At 43.6% G+C, this 20,491-nt stretch overlaps 1 protein-coding gene across 1 annotated transcript in view; it reads left to right on the forward strand.

The window, feature by feature from the left end:
- CDH1 (cadherin 1) overlaps positions 1-15,316 on the forward strand; it is a 79,267-nt gene extending 63,951 nt beyond the window's left edge. Inside the window, exons 12-17 of the mRNA XM_002923207.4 lie at positions 3,150-3,295; positions 6,360-6,584; positions 6,912-7,142; positions 10,024-10,154; positions 11,751-11,894; positions 13,484-15,316. Of these exons, the coding sequence (XP_002923253.1) occupies positions 3,150-3,295; positions 6,360-6,584; positions 6,912-7,142; positions 10,024-10,154; positions 11,751-11,894; positions 13,484-13,693 (1,087 nt within the window). The 3' untranslated portion in view covers positions 13,694-15,316. The remainder of the gene's footprint in view (positions 1-3,149; positions 3,296-6,359; positions 6,585-6,911; positions 7,143-10,023; positions 10,155-11,750; positions 11,895-13,483) is intronic.
- Positions 15,317-20,491: the final 5,175 nt, after the last annotated feature.

Raw genomic sequence — 20,491 nt, forward strand, 5'->3', positions numbered from 1 at the left:
AATTTCAGGGGTGCCTGGCTGGCTCAGTCGGTGGAGCATGTCACTCTTGATCTTGGGGTTGTGAGTTTGAGTCCCACGTTGGGTGTAGAGATTACTTAAAAATAAGATCTTTAAATAAAATACTCTCATTTCATACACACTTTCAATGTACTGCTCATAATTCGAGGATTCTTCTAAGTAGTTGAAAATATAAGGGCTAGTATAGTGTGTGTGTGTGTGTGTGTGTGTGTGTGTTTCCAAGTTCCAAAAAGGCTTTATTACATACAGAGGGGAGGGGTTCAGTCCTTCATGGCCGCCAGGACGTGGCTCAGCTCCTTTGTCGTCCTCTTGGCATGGATGTGTTTCCCCACCTTTTTTTTTTAAAGATTTTATTTATTTATTTGACAGAGATAGAGACAGCCAGCGAGAGAGGGAACACAAGCAGGGGGAATGGGAGAGGAAGAAGCAGGCTCATAGCAGAGGAGCCTGATGGGGGGTGTGGGGCTCGATCCCAGAACGCCGGGATCATGCCCTGAGCCGAAGGCAGACGCTCAACCACTGCGCCACCCAGGCGCCCCTCCCCACCCTTTTCTTGATGAACTTGAAGTTGTGCACTTGTCCTTGGGGACCTCGAGCTGCTCCACGGCACGTTGCTTGTGTGGGGCAAAGCCACACACTTCTCGGGTCATGTCCTGCATGAACTTGGTGTGTTTGGTGAGGCACCTGCTGCAGCAACTGTTCCTCGGTTTGCTCATGTTCTTAGTCACCCTGTGGCCCTTGTTGAGGCCCACGGAGACAGTGTCATGCAGAGCCATGGCTGCAGACCCCAGGCCGCACCCCACAGTCCAGGTGGCAGCAGATCCTACACACCTGGCACTCCACTAACCTAGCGTGTGTTTTTGTCTGTTTTTAAATATTCATTCATTCATTCATTCATTCATTCATTCATTTATGAAAGTGCAGTGGGGGAGGGGCTGGAGAAAGAATTTCAAGGAGACCTCCCCACTGAGTGGGGCGTTCAGGGTGGGATTTGAATCCACCACTCTGAGGTGAAGACCTGAGTTAAGATAGAAAGTTGGATGCTTAACTGAGCCATCCAGGAGCCCCTAGGAAGATGTGTTTATAATCAGACTTGAAAAGGAGAGTGGAAAACCGGAAGACAATATTGTAGGGGTTTTGTTCAGTGACGAAGCCTTGGAGTATATGGTTTCAAGGCTGGGTTGACATCTTAGCTTGCAGTAGTGAAATGGGTAGTTGAAAGCTTCTCTTTGAGGAGCACCTGGGTGGCTCAGTTGGTTAAGCGTCTGCCTTCAGCTCAGGTCGTGATCTCAGGATCCTGGGATCGAGTCCTTTATTGGGCTCTCTGCTCATTGGGGAGTCTGCTTCTCCCTCTGTGTGTGCTTTCTCTCTCTCAAATAAATAAAATCTTAAAAAAAAAAAAAAAAAAGCTCTTTGAGCAAGTACAGGGACCAAGTCTTACTAATGTGTGTAGAGGCCCTTACCCCTGGAATAAAGACCACTCTGGTTCATGGCTTTGCACTTGTAAAAAGGTGAAGATGTATCCACAGGTATCTAAGCCCTTTCGTTTTTTAGGTTGTTTCCTTTTCTGAGTCTTTCCATGACCCTGGCAGATAACTGGGCATTGTATCTCTGTTTTTCGTTTTCCTTTTTAAAGATTTTCTTTATATAGAGCACATGGTAGGGGGACGGCAGAGGGAGAGGGAGAAGCAGACTCCCACTGAGCAGGGAGCCCAACTTGAGGCTTGATCCCAGGACCCCGAGATCATGACCTGAGTGAAAGGCAAATACTTAACCAACTGAGTCACCCAGGTGCCCCATCTCTGTTTTTCATGCCTTTGTTTCCTCTGAATGTTTCTGGTACTCCTAATAAGGTGTAGCTTAACAGGATTTTTTGAGTAAAACTTTTTTCTCCCTCTGTAAGAGGGAAGGAATTTGGGCCTCTCTGGCACCTACCAACAAAGGCCAGTGTTGCAGCCCATCCTCAAGCCACTGTATCAGCCCAGACCTCATAATGCTCATGGTGGGGGTGCTGGGTGGCATGTTGCCACCATTGGAGAGCTACCGTACCCCTTGGGGAGCTGGTCTGAAAGAGTCTGCTTTTAAAAACACATAGGATCATAGTATTCGTTGCTTCAGGCAAGAACTTTCCATAGTCGTTAAATCTATTGGATGAAGGTCAGTTGGTGAACAAGCTGTTGTCACATTTTCTCCCCTCAGGTCATAGATTAATTACCAAGAGAAAAAAAGGTACCTTTGCTGTAAAGAGATGTGGTTGCCTGTCCCTAACCAACCCAAGTGATTGAAGTTAACATCACCAAAAGAACAGCTGTCATGTGCCTCCTAATGCGATTGATACACTGAGGACACACGTCACCTACACACTGTTCTTGCTTCCCCTTCCCTCATGTAACTTGAAACTACTTAGGAGGGAATTCTCTGACCAACCCAAATTGAGGGGCTTTCTACAAAACATGTGGCCTACACTTTTTTTTTTTCAAGATTTATTTACTTATATCAGAGAAAGAGAGAGAGCTGGGGGAAGGAGCAGAGGGAGAGGGAGAAAGAAGCTCAAGCAGACTCCGGGCTGAGTATAGAGCCCGATGCGGGGCTTGATCTCATGACCCATCATGACTTGAGCAGAAACCAAGAGGCAGGTGCTTAACTGACTGCCCCACTTAGGCACCCCAGGCCTACACTTTCTATAAAGTGTTGAGAGAGCAAAGAAAGGCTAAGGACCAGTTCCAAATTAGGGAAATGTGATGTCTAAATGTCATGCATGAATGGATCCAGAATCTGGGCAGGGGTGTTCTGGAGGACAGTTTTGGGGAAATTGACTATTTAAATATGTGCCATGTATTAAATAATAGTATGATATCGAAGTTGTATTTCCTGAAATTAAATCAAATTATCATTATATAAGAAAATGCCTCTGTTGTTAGGGGATAACACGCTGAAGTATTTCTGAGTAAAAGAACAGGATGTCTGCAGCTTACTCTCAAATGCTTCAATGGTGGGTGAATCCAGATGAAGGGGACATGGATGTTCATACTCTGCTGTAGATGGGATCGATCAACAAAGAGGAACCTTAGCCGCCTTCAGCTGTGTGCTGTTTGCTGTACTGTTCTAAGCCGGAGCTCGTGCCTTTTCAGGTATCGGATTTGGAGGGATGCTGCCAATTGGCTGGAGATTAATCCAGAATCTGGTGCCATTTTCACTCGGGCTGAGCTGGACAGAGAGGACATAGAGCATGTGAAGAACAGCACGTACGAGGCCATCATTGTAGCCATTGACAGCGGTAAGTGTGCCCTTCGTATGTGACCTTTGCCATCTCACCTTCCTGGCTAGTGTGCTTCATTGCCCCCTACCCTTTTTTTTAGAGGCAAGAGTTCATTCTTTTTCTTGTATTCTTAAACAAAAGCGTACGATTTTCAAAAGTGCAGATAATCCAGTCAAGCAGAAGCTCTTCATACCTGAACCCACTCCTTCCCCACGGGAGCCAGATTGCCTGGGTCTAGATCCTAGGACTAAAGTTTATGTCCTCCAGTTCCTCTATCTGATAAATAATACCCCATCTGGATTTTTAACGCGTTCACTTAGAAAGTGCCCTAGTAGAGTGCCTGCTCTACAAGGACTATCATAATTTTTGTCATCATCATAAGTAATGAAATGGGGCTCCTTCCAGACTCTGTGTATTTGAATACGTTTATATGCATATAGAAATAGAGTTTATAATAAAGCTGCTGTCTAGTTTACAGCCTGGTTTTGTTTTCATTATAAAAACCATTATTTTATACATGTTCATTTAAATTAAAGTTTTAATTAATTTGCTATTTAATTTTTTATTGTTTATAATATGTCTTAAAGACACAGATCTCCTTTGGCACCTTATAAATTTACCTCTTTGTAATAAAATAATGTTATCTGGATATAGCATACTTTAATCGTTCACACATTGAAGAACACTGGGGTGGTTTCCATTTGTTCTTTATTGCCATGAGTTTGATAAGGAAACGTTTTTGTCCGTGCCTCTGTGAGTAAGTATTTCCTTTGGCTGGATATTTAGAAACAGAGTTACTGTTAGAAACTGCTCATTTTGCTGTGATTGTGATGGATTCTCTTTCCCTCGCTAACTCCCCAGCTTCTCGAGGTAGTAATCCCAGGCTTGACAATCTAGAAAACACATCAAGGCAGGTGAGGCCACGATGGGGCTGGACAGGTGGCTGTTGAATGATGCAACCTCTATCGCCTTGTGACCGTGCTGGGGAAGGATGAGCCTGGCCTCCTCAGTTAGAATCTAAAGCCTGCTCCTTCAGCTGTATTTGGGAGTTAGCAGGTTAAAAGCAGAGAGCAAGACAAGTAAGGCCATGATGGGGTCCCATTCACACAGTGCTTTTGTCTGAAGGGAAATCTAGCCCATGGCTTCAGCCGCATTGCCCAGCTGCTTCTGGCTGCATGGAAGTAAGTGGAGGAAATGGCTCCTGAACATGGGTTGGCAAACTTTCTGTAAAGGAGGGGCCGCGGTGTAAGTATTTTAGTGTCTACGGGCCATGTGGTCTTGGTTGCCTTTGCAGCCAAGAAGCAGCCGTAAACAATCTGTAAAGAGGGAACCAGCACAGCTGCCTTCCTCATTTGCCTGGAAGGCCTTAGTTTGCTGACCCCTGACCTGATAATCATGGCTCAGGTGTGATGGTTTTGAATGATTCCTTTAAGTATTGCTTTGTGCACGACTCAGTACTTTTTAATGTTAAGGTCTAAGAGGAAGGAGAATGAGGTTTTTTAGAAAATCTATTAGTTTCTTTTTTTAATTAGAAAAAATTTTAAATGACCCCCCTTTTTTAAAAAAAAATCATATGATAAGAAAAGATTGATGAATGTATAAACAAAATATGGTATATGCATACAATGGAATATTATTAAGCCTTAAAAAAGGAAGGGATTCTTGTCACATTTTAAAACCTGGATAAATCTTGGGGGCATTATGCTAAGTAAAAACTGTATTCCAAAAAGGCAAATACCATATGGTTCCACTTACTTAAAGTATGAAAGCAGTCCAGTTCAGGGNGTTTCTTTTTTAATTAGAAAAAATTTTAAATGACCCCCCTTTTTTAAAAAAAAAATCATATGATAAGAAAAGATTGATGAATGTATAAACAAAATATGGTATATGCATACAATGGAATATTATTAAGCCTTAAAAAAGGAAGGGACTCTTGTCACATTTTAAAACCTGGATAAATCTTGGGGGCATTATGCTAAGTAAAAACTGTATTCCAAAAAGGCAAATACCATATGGTTCCACTTACTTAAAGTATGAAAGCAGTCCAGTTCAGGGGCGCGTGGGTGGCTCAGTCATTAAGCATCTGCCTTCGGCTCAGGTCATTATCCCAGTGTTCTGGGATCAAGCCCCGCATCGGGCTCCCTGCTCTCCCTCTCCCACTCCGCCTGCTTGTGTTCCCTCTCTCGCTGCTTCTCTGTCAAATAAATAAATAAAATCTTAAAAAAAGAAAAAAGAAAGCAGTCCAGTTCATAGAGACAAAGTAGAATGGTGGTAACTAGGGGCTGGGAGGAAAAGGAAAGTGGGGAGTTGTTTAAGGGGTACAGAGTTTCAGTTTTGCATGATGACAAGGTTCTGGAGATCTGTTCCACAATAATGTGAATATATGTACGCTGTTGAACCTAAAATGTAAAATGAACTTTAAAATGGTTGAGATGGTAAATTTTATGCTACGTGGTTTGTTTTAACCACGATTTTTGTAAAGGGTAAAAAAAAAAAAAAGTCACCACAGTCTTGCTACCCGGGCATAACTATTTATAGGTTTGAGATAAGAGTCCTGTGTTTTTTTCCTATCATAAACTAATATTGATGGTAATATTTGAGTGTCTGCTTTTTTTACTGCTATATGCTAGGTGCTATCAGTATGTAAAAGAAGTGGACACAAAAGTGTCCAAGTCTGGTTTTTCCCCCAAATCTATTTTGAAAAGCAACTTGGAGTGATTTAAAAAGCTCAACCCTTTGATAATGACCTTCAAGCCATAGAAGTTCTGAAAAGGGAGAATTGGTAGAGGGGGCAATGAGGAATTCTTGGCGAGGTTAAAATTAAATGGGTGTATAAAGATATGTGTAGAAGAGGGAAGGGGGTGTTCTTGGTGTGAAGATAATTTGAATAATTCTAGTCGAAGCAGGGAATAAGCATGCCAGCAGCCAGACCTGAAGTGAAGATGCCCTGTGATGGGGAGGGCAGGGCCTGCTGATGGGTCCCGAAAGAGCCAAGCCAAGACTGGGATTTGGTCTGATGGGAGTCAGTAGATCTTCATTGAATGTTCTTGAGCTGTGGTATTTCCTGTGTATTTTCTCTTAGGTTCTCCAGTTGCTACTGGAACAGGAACCCTTCTCCTCATACTCTCTGATGTGAATGACAATGGCCCCGTACCAGAACCTCGAAATATGGACTTCTGCCAGAAGAATCCACAGCCTCGTGTCATCAACATCAATGATCCAGATCTTCCCCCCAACACATCTCCCTTCACAGCAGAACTAACACACGGGGCAAGTGTCAACTGGACCATTGAGTACAATGACCAAGGTGGGAACTGGAATCTTCCTTGAGAAACTTTGCTCTGACTTCACTCTTTCCCTGTTCCCATCCCTGCTCCTGCCCTCCCCCCTTCTGAAATTCCCTTCTCAACCTTCAGATGTCACCCCTTTTGTTTGATGTGTGTGCATTTGCCCCTTCTGCATTTGAGGCATTCCACGAGAGGTCCCTTTCCTTTCCTGGTATCTGACTCAGCAGCGTGCTGCCCAGTAATCTGTGACGCAAGCAGCTCCAATTTTCTTGACCGTAATAATTTTATTCTAGAATGAGGTTTTTTCCTCCCCTTGTCCCATCATTTATTTTTGTTGCTTCCTCCAGCCCATGAATCTCTAATTTTGAAGCCGAAGAAAACCTTAGAGTTGGGTGACTACAAAATAAATCTCAAGCTCACGGATAATCAGAACAAGGACCAGGTGACCACCCTGGATGTGTTCGTGTGCGACTGCGAAGGGGTCGTCAACAGCTGTAAGAGGACGGCACCTTACGCCGAAGCAGGCTTGCAGGTTCCTGCCATCCTGGGCATTCTCGGAGGAATCCTCGCTTTACTAAGTACGGATGCCTAGCAAGCAGTTCAGCCTTTAGCTTCTACAATGGGGGAGCTTTATCCCTTACTGAACAGTTCAGAAATAAGTTGGCCGAGACTGGAAGGCAGCCCTGTTGCATGAGATCAGCAGGAGCCCAGTCCTTCTATTTTGTTGTTCTTTCAGTCCCTCAGGGTAGTGCTTGTCATGCTCTGCACCTATATGAGGATTCTGAGGAGGTCTGGGGTGGGGGCCTCAGGTTGCACATTGTTAACCAGCTCCCAGGTGGTGCAGATGTCCCGGGTCCTTGGACCAATTCGGAGCAGCAAGGCCTTGGAGTCCTCTCCTCACCAGCATGGTTCGAACTCCCCAGCTCACCACCACCACCTCTGCTCCCATGTTCCACATTCCATCCTGGAGAAGGGATGGCAGAGAAAGTGGAAAGCACATATCCGGAGATGACACACGTCACCTTCACTCCCATCCCACTGGCCCAAACACAGCCTCACGTACACTTTCCCACTTCAACTGGGTGGCCATGTGCCCATTTAAAACTAGGCAGAAGGTGGGGGTGGAGTGTAGCGTGAGCAGTGAGTATCAATGACTAAAATGACAGAGCAGGAAAAGGATACTGGGGGGAGCTGTGGCAGTTTCTACCATAGTCTTTCAAACTGATGTCACCTGAGCCCACCTAGAGGCTGGTCCCTAGGGTTGACACAGATGCTGTTACCATTTCTAAAAGCTTGTGATGGCAAGTCCTTTAGAAAATTTTCACATATAGTTTATAAATTAGGGGCTGGAAAGGGTGGTCCAAGTCATGAATGCCTTTGCGATCAGAAGAGGGGGATGTTAGTTGAACCTCAAGGAAGGTTTGGTGGAAGGTGTAGGATGGTTGGGACAGAGGCTGGTGGCATCCAGATGGACAGAGGGGCTTTTGTGAGGGTTCCCACACTAGTGAAGGCACAGAAAGGAAAGATCGATTGGACTGTGGAGGCCAAAGAGGAGGCCAGTGTGGCTGGAGTAGGACAAAGTTCTTAGCGGGAGCATTGGGACCACCTCTGGGAGTTCAGTTTAGACTCAACACAGGTGTTCTTAAGGCCGCTGCTTGCTGCCTCAGCAGATTGATTCGCTCCCGACATCCCCTCAGAACTGAGAAGGAAGGAGAGCGATATTCAGAATTCAGTGAGCTTTCTGGATCTCTGTTCCTCAGGGTTCACATGACTTTATTGCCACTGTGGGATGAGGTGAATTCACCTTCTCTGTCATCATCATGGGCGCGGTAATACCAGCCCTGCCTGCCCACTTACTTCCTACTCCCATTATATTTGACTGGGCCAGTCAGCTTCAGGGACAGCAGTTACTAACTAGTACTTTCATTCTAAGGAAAGTATTGAAGATTGTCGTTACACTTAAACTTTTGAGTCCTAGCATTACCTCAGCGTGTTTGGGATGCATTTTATTAGGCACAGAGGACAAGAGCAACACTGCAGAATGCTCAAATTTAGAACAGTATTGAAAGTGGAAGCAAGGCCAGCATTCTGACTTCAGCTTCTTTTTCCTTGTGGGCAAGCATAGAACTTTCACTTCTACACATGACACTAGGGAGATGCCGGGACAGGAAGGTTTTCACGTCCCTCGATATTTGGTTGCTTGCTTTGTGCCAGGCTTTATGGGACTCCCATTGGGAATACTGATGTTTTCGGTACAGTGTGTGGGGCAGGACTTCCAGAAGTGATAACAATATGATACATTTTGGTTGCTTTCCTTTGTGACATATAAGTAATGTTCGATAAGCAGCATCTTCTTGGAAATAATAACCTGCTTTTGGTTGCTCTAAGCTCCACGTGGATGGTGACTGCTTGCATCTACATGGTCTTGAGCACTGTATCTTCAGTACTAAGACAGGTCTTGGCCCCCTGAGCGAGTGCTCAGTATTCCTGTTGATGAATCGTCAAGGAAGTTATATTGTTCATGTGAATAACGTCTTGGAATCTTGCTGATTTCAGAAACACTAGGGAGGTTGGGTACCTCGAAGAAATCTTTTCCCCAAGTCTATGCGACCTCTTGTTTCAATGCCATACTGCTTCAGGAGGGTGTCCTTTAAAGATAGGGCACAAGCACCTATTTAAACACACACACACACACACACACACCCCGAATCATTTTTTTTTCATTCACAATGAATAGTTAAAATTTTTTTAACAGTTAATTGTTTTTCATATATATCCTATAAATATCCCAAGATCAGATGAAAACTTGGGAAATTAAACAGATTTTAGTGCTTGCTTATATAATTTTTTTTTATCTTAAGAGCAAAATAAGGAATATACCAGGCTATTGAATGGTCTGTGTCCCCTTCCTTGGAACAGATTAAAACTAATATGCATCTGTCCATTGCATTTAGGCTGACGCAGCCCTGCTCACANATGTCATACCCTTCCTTGGAACAGATTAAAACTAATATGCATCTGTCCATTGCATTTAGGCTGACGCAGCCCTGCTCACAAACCTTCATGGTTCCAGTTCAGAAAGCCGAAGTCCTTCCAGTAGTCACCACATCCTGGCCACTTCTCGGAACTCCTGTTCACTTCTTCCTCCCTCCCTCTCCCTGCTATGCCATGCTGACCTCGCCTCTCCTTAGTCATGCCAATCAGTCATGTTCCTGCCTCTGCCTGGAGCATTTTAGCTCAGATTCTGGGAAGTGACTGATTGGTTTAAGTCCAGTTAAAGCCCACACTTGAGTTCCCATGTAATTGTGCAGGACATCGCACTGCATATGTGTGTGAGCATCGGCGTGTGGGTTGTCCAACAGCCATCAGTCGGGTAGGCAGGGCAATGATGCTCTGTGATAGCTGCTTTTTATGGCCTTCTTGACCTGTGGCTGTTCTCGTTCTCTTCCCCCACCCCAGTCCTGATTCTGCTGCTTCTGCTGTTTGTTCGGAGGAGAGGGGTGGTCAAAGAGCCCTTACTACCCCCAGAAGATGACACCCGGGACAACGTTTACTACTATGATGAAGAAGGAGGTGGAGAAGAGGATCAGGTATGTTTTTAAAATCATGATAAAAAGCTAAAATGGCGATCTCTTTATTTGGAAGAAGCGATGATTAGGAGAAGGTAAACATTTGAAATAGCATTGTTCTGTTGAGCGCCCAGATGAATGAACAGAGGCAAAGGGCAGTTAAGTAACTTGCCCGAAGTCACACGGGTAGGAAGCAGGAGAACGAGATCGTCTGACTCCAGAGCCTAGGCTCCCCGTCGCTCTTCTCAGGACACAAACTTCAAATTATCATCTACATAAAGCAGCTACTCTGTTGTAATATTTTATTTCCCTTGAGCTTGTAGGTATGCTAAACTTCTTCTTTCTTTTTGTACATGTTAAATCTTTAGGCCTTCTTGATTTTCCCTGATTTTGAAGGTAGTCTTGCCTTAGCCTAGAGTTTTCTGGAAATTTTTTTTTTAAAGTAATCTCTGTGCCCAGTGTGGGACTTGAACTCATGACCCCGAGATCAGGAGTTAGATGCTCTACTGATTGGGCCAGCCAGGAGACTTTTGGAGAATTCTTGAAGGTGTATTCTATTTAGAAAGGGAACCTCGGGACCCATCTCGGAGTTGTGCTTTGACTCTGGCCATGCAAGAGCATATTTGCTGAGCTCTCTGGTCTGGAATAACAGCCATTGATTAGAATTTCAGTGCCTGCTTTGTACAACATATTATGGGGTACAGAGACATGTCCTTCAGGCGTTTGTGGGATAACTGCTGATCTCAGCTAGTGTCTTAGTCCGTGTGGGTTGCTATAACAAGATGCTACAGACAGGTTGCTTAAAAACCACAGAAATTTGTCTCATGGTTCTGGAGGCTGGGGTGTTCAAGATCGAGGCACCAGCAGATTTGGTGTTTGGTGGGGGCCTGCTTCCGGGTTCACCATCAGCCATAATCTCACATGTACTCAACATGGCAGAAGGGGAACTCTAAAGTGTCTTTATCAGGGCACTAATCCTGTTTCCAAGGGCTCCATCAACTCTCCTGACCTGATCACCTCCCAAAACTCGCACCTCCAAATACCACCACATTGGGGATTAGGTTTCAATGTGTGAATTTGGCGAGGGACACAGACATTCAGTCAGTGGCACCTAGGCTTTCAGTCTGTAGATGGGCTGGGACTTAGTAAGGTGTAACAGTCTACATCCAAGCCCACTGTTATTCCTCACAATCCTTTTATGCTGTTTTTCCTTCTAGTGCTATTTTGGACACTCCTAGGTTGAAAACTGTCATTTCAGGGGCGCCTGGGTGGCTCAGTCATTAAGTGTCTGCCTTTGGCCCAGGGCGTGATCCCAGGGTCCTGGGATTGAGCCCCGCATCAAGCTCCCTGCTCTGCTGGGAGCCTGCTTCTTCCTCTCCCACTCCCCTTGCTTGTGTTCCCTCTCTCGCTGGCTGTCTCTCTCTGTCAAATAAATAAATAAAATCTTAAAAAAAAAAAATGAAAACTGTCATTTCAGATTACATTGGCCCATGCTTATAACATGCAGTTGAAAGGGCATTATCTGATACCGGATCTATAATCCAAATATAGCCCTGGATTTGTGACTTTTTTTTTTTTTAAAAACTCTTTCCTCTATTTTTACCTTTTTCTCCAAAGGACTTTGACTTGAGCCAGTTGCACAGGGGCCTGGATGCTCGGCCCGAAGTGACTCGCAATGATGTGGCGCCAACCCTCCTGAGTGTGCCCCAGTATCGGCCCCGCCCTGCCAATCCCGATGAAATTGGAAACTTCATTGACGAAGTAAGTTAGCAAAGTCAAAAGCCAAGGTGCAACTTATCTCTAAACTCAGGAGCAGTTGGGTTGAAAGTGAGGAAAAAGTCTTTAGATCCTTTGCTTTACCACGTTTTCTCCTTGCCTGATCCCTGAATACTATTTTTCATTTGTGTCTCATCTGAATTTCAGAACTAAAAGCACTTCGCACTGTTCCTAGTGAATTTGCAATATCCATATGGCAAAACCACGAATTACTTGTAAGGATTTAGTAGAACTAGAAATGAAACTAAAGAGATTCAGAGGAGATCCCGTTTGGTTTCACTAATGGGTCTTTTTGTCCCTGCATCCCACTGCTGGTTGGGATATGATATTAAATATGTATCACAGGTCTACCTAAGGGCCAGAAAAATAGCATCAGTTTGTGTATATCGGAAATACATTCAGCCATGAATTCCAGGAGCTTAAACAGATATGAGATTAACCTCATAAATCCTTGTTCTCATGTTTGTTACCACATGATCACAAGATGGCTGCCACACTTCCAGGCCTTGGGTCTGTATTCCAGTCAAGAAGAAGTAGGAAGGGCAGAGCAGAGGCCAAAAATCTTTGTTCCAGCAAACTGTTAATACAAGTGGGGAGTTCATTCTATATGGTACTGGCCAGAACTGCCACAAGATGGTCCTTATCTGCAAGGGAGGATGAGTAATGAGGCATTCTTAATGAGCTTAGGGTAAGATGAGGACAAATTTGGAGTCGAGTGAGCAAAGAACCAAGCAAGAAAATAGTCCAATAGAATCTATTTCCTTAAACTATGTTACCTGATGCCTTGCTCAGTTACTGGAATGATTTTAAGGGCTTGTCTGATGGTCCAGTGGCCCTCAGCGAGTCTTTGTGATAGAGGCTGGATTTACTTTAGTTGCTGTGGGGGTCCTCACCAGGAACTACACAAAGCCCAGCAGTGTTGGAAGTGACCAGGCTGGATATTCTAGGAAACTGGGAATGGGAAGGGCCAGTTAAAACCTCCCTTTTTAGATAAATCTGAATTCAGGTCCTTTCCTCCATTCACAATCATTTGTGTGTCATCATAGCTGATAGTAGTTTCTTTTTTTTTTTCTTTTTTAATTACAAAAATAGTGTTTGCTACTAAAAATAAAATAATAAACTTTGAAAATGTATATGAAGGAAAAAAATGCAGGTGCTTCCTTAATGCCTCCAACCTTTCTCTCTAGAGCTGTTAACAGTTTGGCATTTATCCTTCCAGACCTTTCCAGGTGGAAATGCTGTATGGACCAGTACAACTGTCGTCATTGTTTTCAGCCTCTGTCCATCCTGACTAGCTTGTTTCTCTCCTGCCTACATAAAATTTATCATTAGTTTAGGGGAAAACATTCTGCATCTTTACCCGTAGCGTTCTCTTTGCGTCAGCAATATGTTGTCTGTCTTCCTTGCCAGTCGGTATCCATTTACCTTATTGGTCCTAATTGCCCCTGGTGTTCTATAGGATGGTTGCGTTATTGGGCATTACGTGTTGCTGGAGGCCCCTAGAGAAGGCATCTTGCCTGATAGGTGTGTGATTCCTCTCATTGAAAGATCCTGCCGTCTTCCTTCTTCTTTAGAACCTGAAGGCAGCGGACACTGACCCCACCGCTCCTCCTTACGACTCTCTGCTCGTGTTCGACTACGAGGGAAGTGGTTCCGAGGCTGCTAGTCTGAGCTCCTTGAACTCCTCAGAGTCAGACCAAGACCAGGACTATGACTACCTGAACGAATGGGGCAATCGCTTCAAGAAGCTGGCGGACATGTACGGAGGTGGCGAGGACGACTAGGGCATTTGAGACAAATGGAGGAGAGGGGTCCTTACACCGTGTGGTGGACAATGCAAGGGTACTTGTTTTTCAGCTCCCTTCACTTGAGATGAGTTTCTGGGGAAGAGAGATTGCTCAATGATGCAGTTAGGATAGTTAGGATGACCACTCTGTAGATCTAATCTGTGTGTGAGAACGATTTTGACCCATTCTTTGAAGCTTTTTTTCTTTTCATCATTCTTTAAATGGTGATGCTGTCCAAAAGACCCCCACATGTTTAATATTTCAAAAGAATAGCTTCAGCCCCCAGAAGGTTCTACTAGCAACTTGAAGATTAGATTCTGCTAGCAATTTGCAGATTTCCTTATAGGCTTTTGTCTCATTTTTTTAAAGGAAGGGAGGACTCACCGGCCCTGTTGTTGTTGTTGGTGTGTGTGTGTGTGTGTATGTATATATGTATTATTATTTTTAATTTGTGTTCTTTTTTTCCTCCTATCACTGCACTGGTATCCCCTATTCTCATACCCACTCTTACTCCTTCTGAACTTACATTGCCCCAGATAGGGTTTCTCTGATGGAGAAATTGTTGGGCCCTTTCAGGGTAGGAGACTTGGTCTTCGTCTGACCATAGTGTGACTGGGTATCGTGGACTCGTAAGACCTTTAATGGTTCTCCTTTTTTATTTCCTAAGTACATAACTTGAAATTGGTGTCCATCCACTTACTTGTTCTGCATAAGTATGTTTGTTACGTGCATGTCATTATTGAGGTACGTTGGTTCTAAACAGGGTGCGTTGAGCAGAAAAGGTGGTGAGTTTTCAGGTGCCACTCAACTTCTAATGTTCATTTGTCACTCAAACAAAAGAGTGATCTCTTTGGACACTTAGGGTAGTGCCTGAGTGCTGCAGCCAAAGACGGAAGGAGGTTTGTCACAGCTGAGGGCAACGTGAAAGATGGGCTTGGAGGAGGCGGGAGAGATGTCATTGAGCCTGGCAGTTGAGCAAACTGAGGCTGAGGATGATTGAGGTGGCTCTACCTCTAGTCCTGAAAATTCTGAAGAATGAAAGAATCTTAACGTGTGTGTGCTGTCAGGATCCTCAAGCCAGAGTTTGTACCTGAAGCCCAGAATCCCCAACTGCCTCTTTTTGTTGATGTCTACAGAAAATGCTGGCCGATCTGGACACATCTGCCCCAAATTCTGAGTGTGCATAGAAAATCAAGAATATTAGGAAATCCAGGTTTTTTCCCTTAGGGACAGGAAGAAAATATGGCCCTACAGGGTGTTAGCAAGGGGAGGGTGGGAGAACTTTGATTTGGATCTTCTTTTAATTGAAATGGGAACTTGAAGAAACTTTTGACAACCACGGAAAATAATTTTATCTAAATTGCTTTACTGTCTGTCAGCTCTTTTTCAAAGGAAAAAAAAAATCATCCCTGCAATCACTTCTTGGAATTGTCTTGATTTTTCAGCAACTGAAACTCTAATGTAGTCCTGCATAGAGAATGTTACTATAGTTTTGAGTGTATATGTGCGTGGGTGTGGATAATTTTGTATTTTCTTTGGGGGTGGAAAAGGAAAACAATTTAAGCTGAGAAAATTCTTAAATACTCATTTTTATAAATTTTATTAAATAATTTTGTTAAACCATTGTCAAACACTTGCTTTATTTCATTACCCCACAATTCCAGGCAAGACCAATGGTAGTTGAGCTCACTCAAAACGTGGAGAAGGATGCTTCATGTTGAAATGACTTCTCCAGAACTTGGTGTCATTCTGTTGCGGGCAGAGTGCAGGAAAGTGCATTTAAAAGGTCATTTTATTTGAAGAATATCTATGTGGTATGTGGAAAAACCATTAAAATTCTTCTCTCGTCAATGGAAAAACCTGTGGGCGGCACTGAGGGACCGAAGAAGAGCTTCAGACAACATTCAGTTGGTCAGCAAAGTTTGTGTAGTCCATTGGTCCCCCATCAGGGAAGACTCTGGCCTCCTCCCCCAGGGGACACGGGCAATTTCTGGAGATACTTTGATTGTCATGAATGAGGAAGTGCTACAGTCAAGGGCCAGGGATGCTGCTAAACAAAGAATCATCAGGCTCAAAATGTCAGTGTGCTGCTGTTGAGAAACCCTGTTCTGTGACTTTCCTCTGCTGGAGGGGTGTAATTGTGTGTGTGTGTGTGTGTGTGTGTGTGTTTAAATGGTGGTGAAATATATAGATCTTCTCGACTTTGATGTGGTTACATGCCAGTAAACCATAGTAAGTTGAGAATATGTCAAAAATGCATTTAATATGCCTAATCCACCAGACATGATGGCTTAGCCTAACCCACTTTCAGTGTGCTCAGAACACTTAGCCTACAGTTGAGTAAAATCATATCACACAAAACCTATTTTATAATAAAGTGTTGAATAGCTTGTGTAATTTATTGAATATGGACCGTGAGAAACAGAATGGTTTTAAGTGTGTTGGTTGTTGACCTTCCTGATCACAGGACCGACAAGCTGTGGCTGCCACTGCCCAGCATCACGTGAGAGCCCGACCATATTTCACTAGCCCACAACAAGATCAAAATTTGAAGTATAGTTTCTACTGAATGTGTTACTTTCAAGGGTGCAGTTGAGTGATATTAAGTACATTCAAAATGTATGACCATCACTTCTGTTTCCAGAACCTTAGCATCATCCCAAACAAATTCTGTAACCATGGCAATAAATAACTCCATTCCCTCCCCTCCCAGCCCCGGTGACTTCCATTCTGCTTGCTGTCATCATGAATTTGACTCTGCTAGGTATTTCATGTAAGGGTTGTCATGTAATACATGTCCTTTTAAACTTGGCTTGTTTCACCTGGCCTCTTCGTTCCCAGGGTCACCGGTATTGCAGCACATGTCAGGATGCATCGTTCATTGTATGTATGCCTATAACCATGCGTTACTTACCCATTCACCTTGGGTTGTTTCTACCTTGTGGCTATTGTAAATGATTGCTGCAGTGAACACTGGCATATAAAAACTTTTAAATTCTGATTATCTACCCAGGGGTAGAATTGCTAGGTTATATTGCTAATTCTATGTGTAGTTTGAGAAGCTGCCAACGTATAGACCTAGATTTGGTCCAGGAGTGAAAATTTAAAACCCATAAAAGACATTTTTTTTTAATCGGGCAAATTTTATTGTTTTTTAAGATTTTTTATTTGAGAGAAAGCAAGCACAAGCACGGGGAAAGGCAGAGGGAGAAGGAGAAGCAGACTCACTGCTGAGCAGGGAGCCTGACTTGGGGCTCAATCCCAGGACCCCGAGATCATGACCTGAGCCAAAGGCAGATGCTTAACTGACTGAGCCACCCAGGTGCCCTGGAAATTAGGCAAATTTTAATACCGATCTTAGAGTGGATGATACTCCTGAATAAACACTGGTTTTCTGGGGGACATAGTTCACTAGGAGAACCTTATTAGGGGATAAATGATGAAGAATTTAGAGATACAGTGTTGCGATGTCTGGAAATCAATGGTTCAACAAATAAGTACGTCAAGAATGGTTGCACAAAGGCAAACGTGACGAAATGTTCACAGTGACCAAATCAGGTGAAGGGTAAGCACGTGTTCATGTACTAGCCTGTCGGTCGGTCTTCAGGTTTTAAAGTATTTCAGAATTAAAAGTTGGAGAGAGATAAGGAAGCCAGAAATAAACCCTTGCATAGATGGTCGAGTCATACTCTACAAGGGTGCTAAGACCATTCAGTGAGAAAAGGACAGGTTTTTTTGGTAATACAAAGATGACCATTTATCTATCTATCTATGAATATATATGTGTGTGTATATATGTATGTATAAATGTATGTATATGTATGTGTACATATATATATTTTGGATATAGTTAACACAATGTTATATTAGTTTTAGGTGTATAACTTAGTGATTTGGCAAGTTTATGCATTTTGCTGTGTTCACAAGTGTAGCTGCCATCTGTCCTGTTCTATTGCTATTTCGATAGCACTATTTTCCTCATGTTCCGCCAAAAGGACAGCGTTTTCAACAAACGGTGCAGGGAACATTGGATGTCCACATGCAAAAGAATGAAATGAGAGGTACTGTTACACCATATATAGGAAATAAACTCAAAATGGATCAAAGACTCAAAATGTAAGGGCTAAAACTATAAAACCCTCAGAAGAAAATAGACACCATGACGCTGGGTTTGACATCATGTTGTGCATATCTTACCACAATACAAGAGGTCAGGGAAAAATAAAATACCATACAAAGTACCTGCCGTGTGCAGAGGGCTACACCGGTCAGGAAATGTGACGTGAGGAAGACTACCAGGTGGTGTTTGCACCTGTTGTTTCCCTCCCGCCGGTTCTGAGAGGCCTGACGAGGTCATATTTGGAGGAGAGAGAGAGAGAGAGACACACACACACACACACACACACCACACACACACACACACACACACACACACACACGCCACGTTGCCTGAGTTCAAATCCTGATTCTGTCCTTTCCACCTGTGGGCTTAGGCAAGGTACTTTCTCTACCTGTTTCCTTATCGCCAAAGGGAGAACTGGACCAACTTCGTAGGGTGGTTGTGAGCACTGAGTCGATACGTATAAAGCATTTAGAAGAGTGCCTGGCACATGGCAGTGCCCTGTTAAATGTGAGCTCTTGTTTCTATTATTGAATAAAATCAGGGGCACAGCAAGGGAGTTTTGAGTAGAAAGAATCACTTAAGCAAACGCAGAGTATTAGGAGAGAAAAGGCTAAGCGTTCTATTTTGGACTGGATTTCATGGGTCCAATAGAACCGCCGAAGTGTGAGCAGGACAAACTATGTGATCAAAAGTGGCATTCTGGGAAGGTGCGTCAGTTTGCAGGGGTGATGAGTTGGCCTGGGGCGGGTACCTGAGACAATAAAGAGACTTTGGCAGTTGAAAGAAGAATGAAGGGATCCAGAGTATACCACTGGGAACAGGTGTTTTTTGTTTATTTTCTGGACGACTCTTACCTGCGTAAAAGCAGAGCCCCCCCCCCCCCCCCCGCAATTCAGCAGTCGTAAATTCCCCTTTCACGGAGTTTCATAAGGAAAGAGGATTGACTCCTACTACCAGAGATTAGAAATTGGCAGCCTAGGATAAGAAATCACCTCAGCAGGGGCGTGGGTGGCTCACTGGGTTGAGTGACTCTTGATTTTGGCTCAGGTCGCGATCTCAGGGGTCATGAGATCGAGCCCTGTGTTGGGTTCCCCACTCAGCGTGAAGTCTGCTTGAGATGCTCTCTCTCCCTCTCTGCCCCTACTCCCCTGCTTGTGTGTGTGTGTGGGGGGGAGGGGGCACTCTCTCTCAAAAAGAAACAAAAATTACCTGAAGAGATACTGTCAAAAAATCCTATCTCCCATCTCATTTATCTTTTCTCAAAATCATTGGTTTTCCCATAAGTGCTCTTTCTCTTAAGATGGAATATAAGCCCCAAATTCTAACCACCTCTCTGAGTCACATTTTTCTGTGAACTCCCCTGGATGTGAATAAATACCTGTTTTTTCTCTCACTAATCTTTTGTCAGTTTAATTCACAGTCATCCCTATTTAGAATCTAAGAGGACAGAGAAAAGTTATTCTTCTCTGGTAAGTATCTGGTTGATACTAAAGAGAGTGGTAATACAAAGAGAAAATCTTTCCTTTAAAATAAATGGAGATTGTCATGCTAGCTGGCTCAGTCTGTAGAGCACGTGAATCTTGATCTCAGTGTTCTAAGTTCAAGCCCCACGCTGGGTGTAGAGATTCCTTAAAATCTTAAAGGGAAAAAAAAAAGCCCTAGGGACACCTGGGTGGCTCAGTGGGTTAAGCACCTGCCTTCGGTTCAAGTCATGATCCTGGGGTCTGGGATCGAGCCCCGCATGGGGCTCCCTGCTCAGTGGGGAGTCTGCTTCTCCCTCTCCCGCTGCTGCTCCCCCTGCTTGTGCTCTCTCTCTATTAAATGAATAAATAAAATATTTATTTAAAAAAGTGCTCTGCTAGATTTGTAGCATGACTTTCAGACAACCTGAGTTTAGAATGTCTCACCAGGAGGGGCACTTGTGTGGCTCAGTCATTTGAGCGTCTGCCTCTGCTCCTGCTCTCAGGGTGGTAGATTCAAGCCCCATATAGTGATCTTGGGGTTGTAGGATTGGCCCAGCATGGGGCTCCATGCTCAGCTGGGATTCTAGTTGAGATTCTCTTCCTCTGCCTCTCCCCCTGTCCCTCCATTGTTTTCTCTCTCTAAAATGAATGAATAAATCTTAAAAACAAAAAATGTCCCACCAGGATTCACATAGATGAAAACCTGTCTCTGATGGTCTGACTCTCAAATGAATGCTGTTTTATGTATTAACACTATTCAGGTGGGGATGGGGGTCATATTTTAATATACACAGAATTTTCCAAGAATGTAAATAGAGCAAATATTTAAATTTTATTGGGAACTGTAATTAGTCCATTTCAAATATCCATTACCAATAGTAATATTTGTAGCTATTCAAAATGGATGCGTTTGCGTTTAGCACTTAATTTTATTTTTTTAAAGTAGACTCCACACCCAAGGTGGGTCTTGAACTCAGGACCCTGAAATTAAGAGTCACATGCTCTGCCAACTGAGCCAGCTAGGCACCCCTGGCACTTGTTTTTAACTATCACTCACAAAGAAATTCAACAGTTTTCAGTTGAATATTGTTTTATGTATCCAGGCTTCATTATAATAGGCATAGCATCTGTTTACTTCATTATCTTTTAGTGCTTCGTTATCCAAATATTTTCATACTGATACGTATTATTTCATGATTATCTACTGTA

This window comes from Ailuropoda melanoleuca, chromosome 12 (assembly GCF_002007445.2).
Source record: "Ailuropoda melanoleuca isolate Jingjing chromosome 12, ASM200744v2, whole genome shotgun sequence".
NCBI classification, from domain to species: domain Eukaryota; kingdom Metazoa; phylum Chordata; class Mammalia; order Carnivora; family Ursidae; genus Ailuropoda; species Ailuropoda melanoleuca.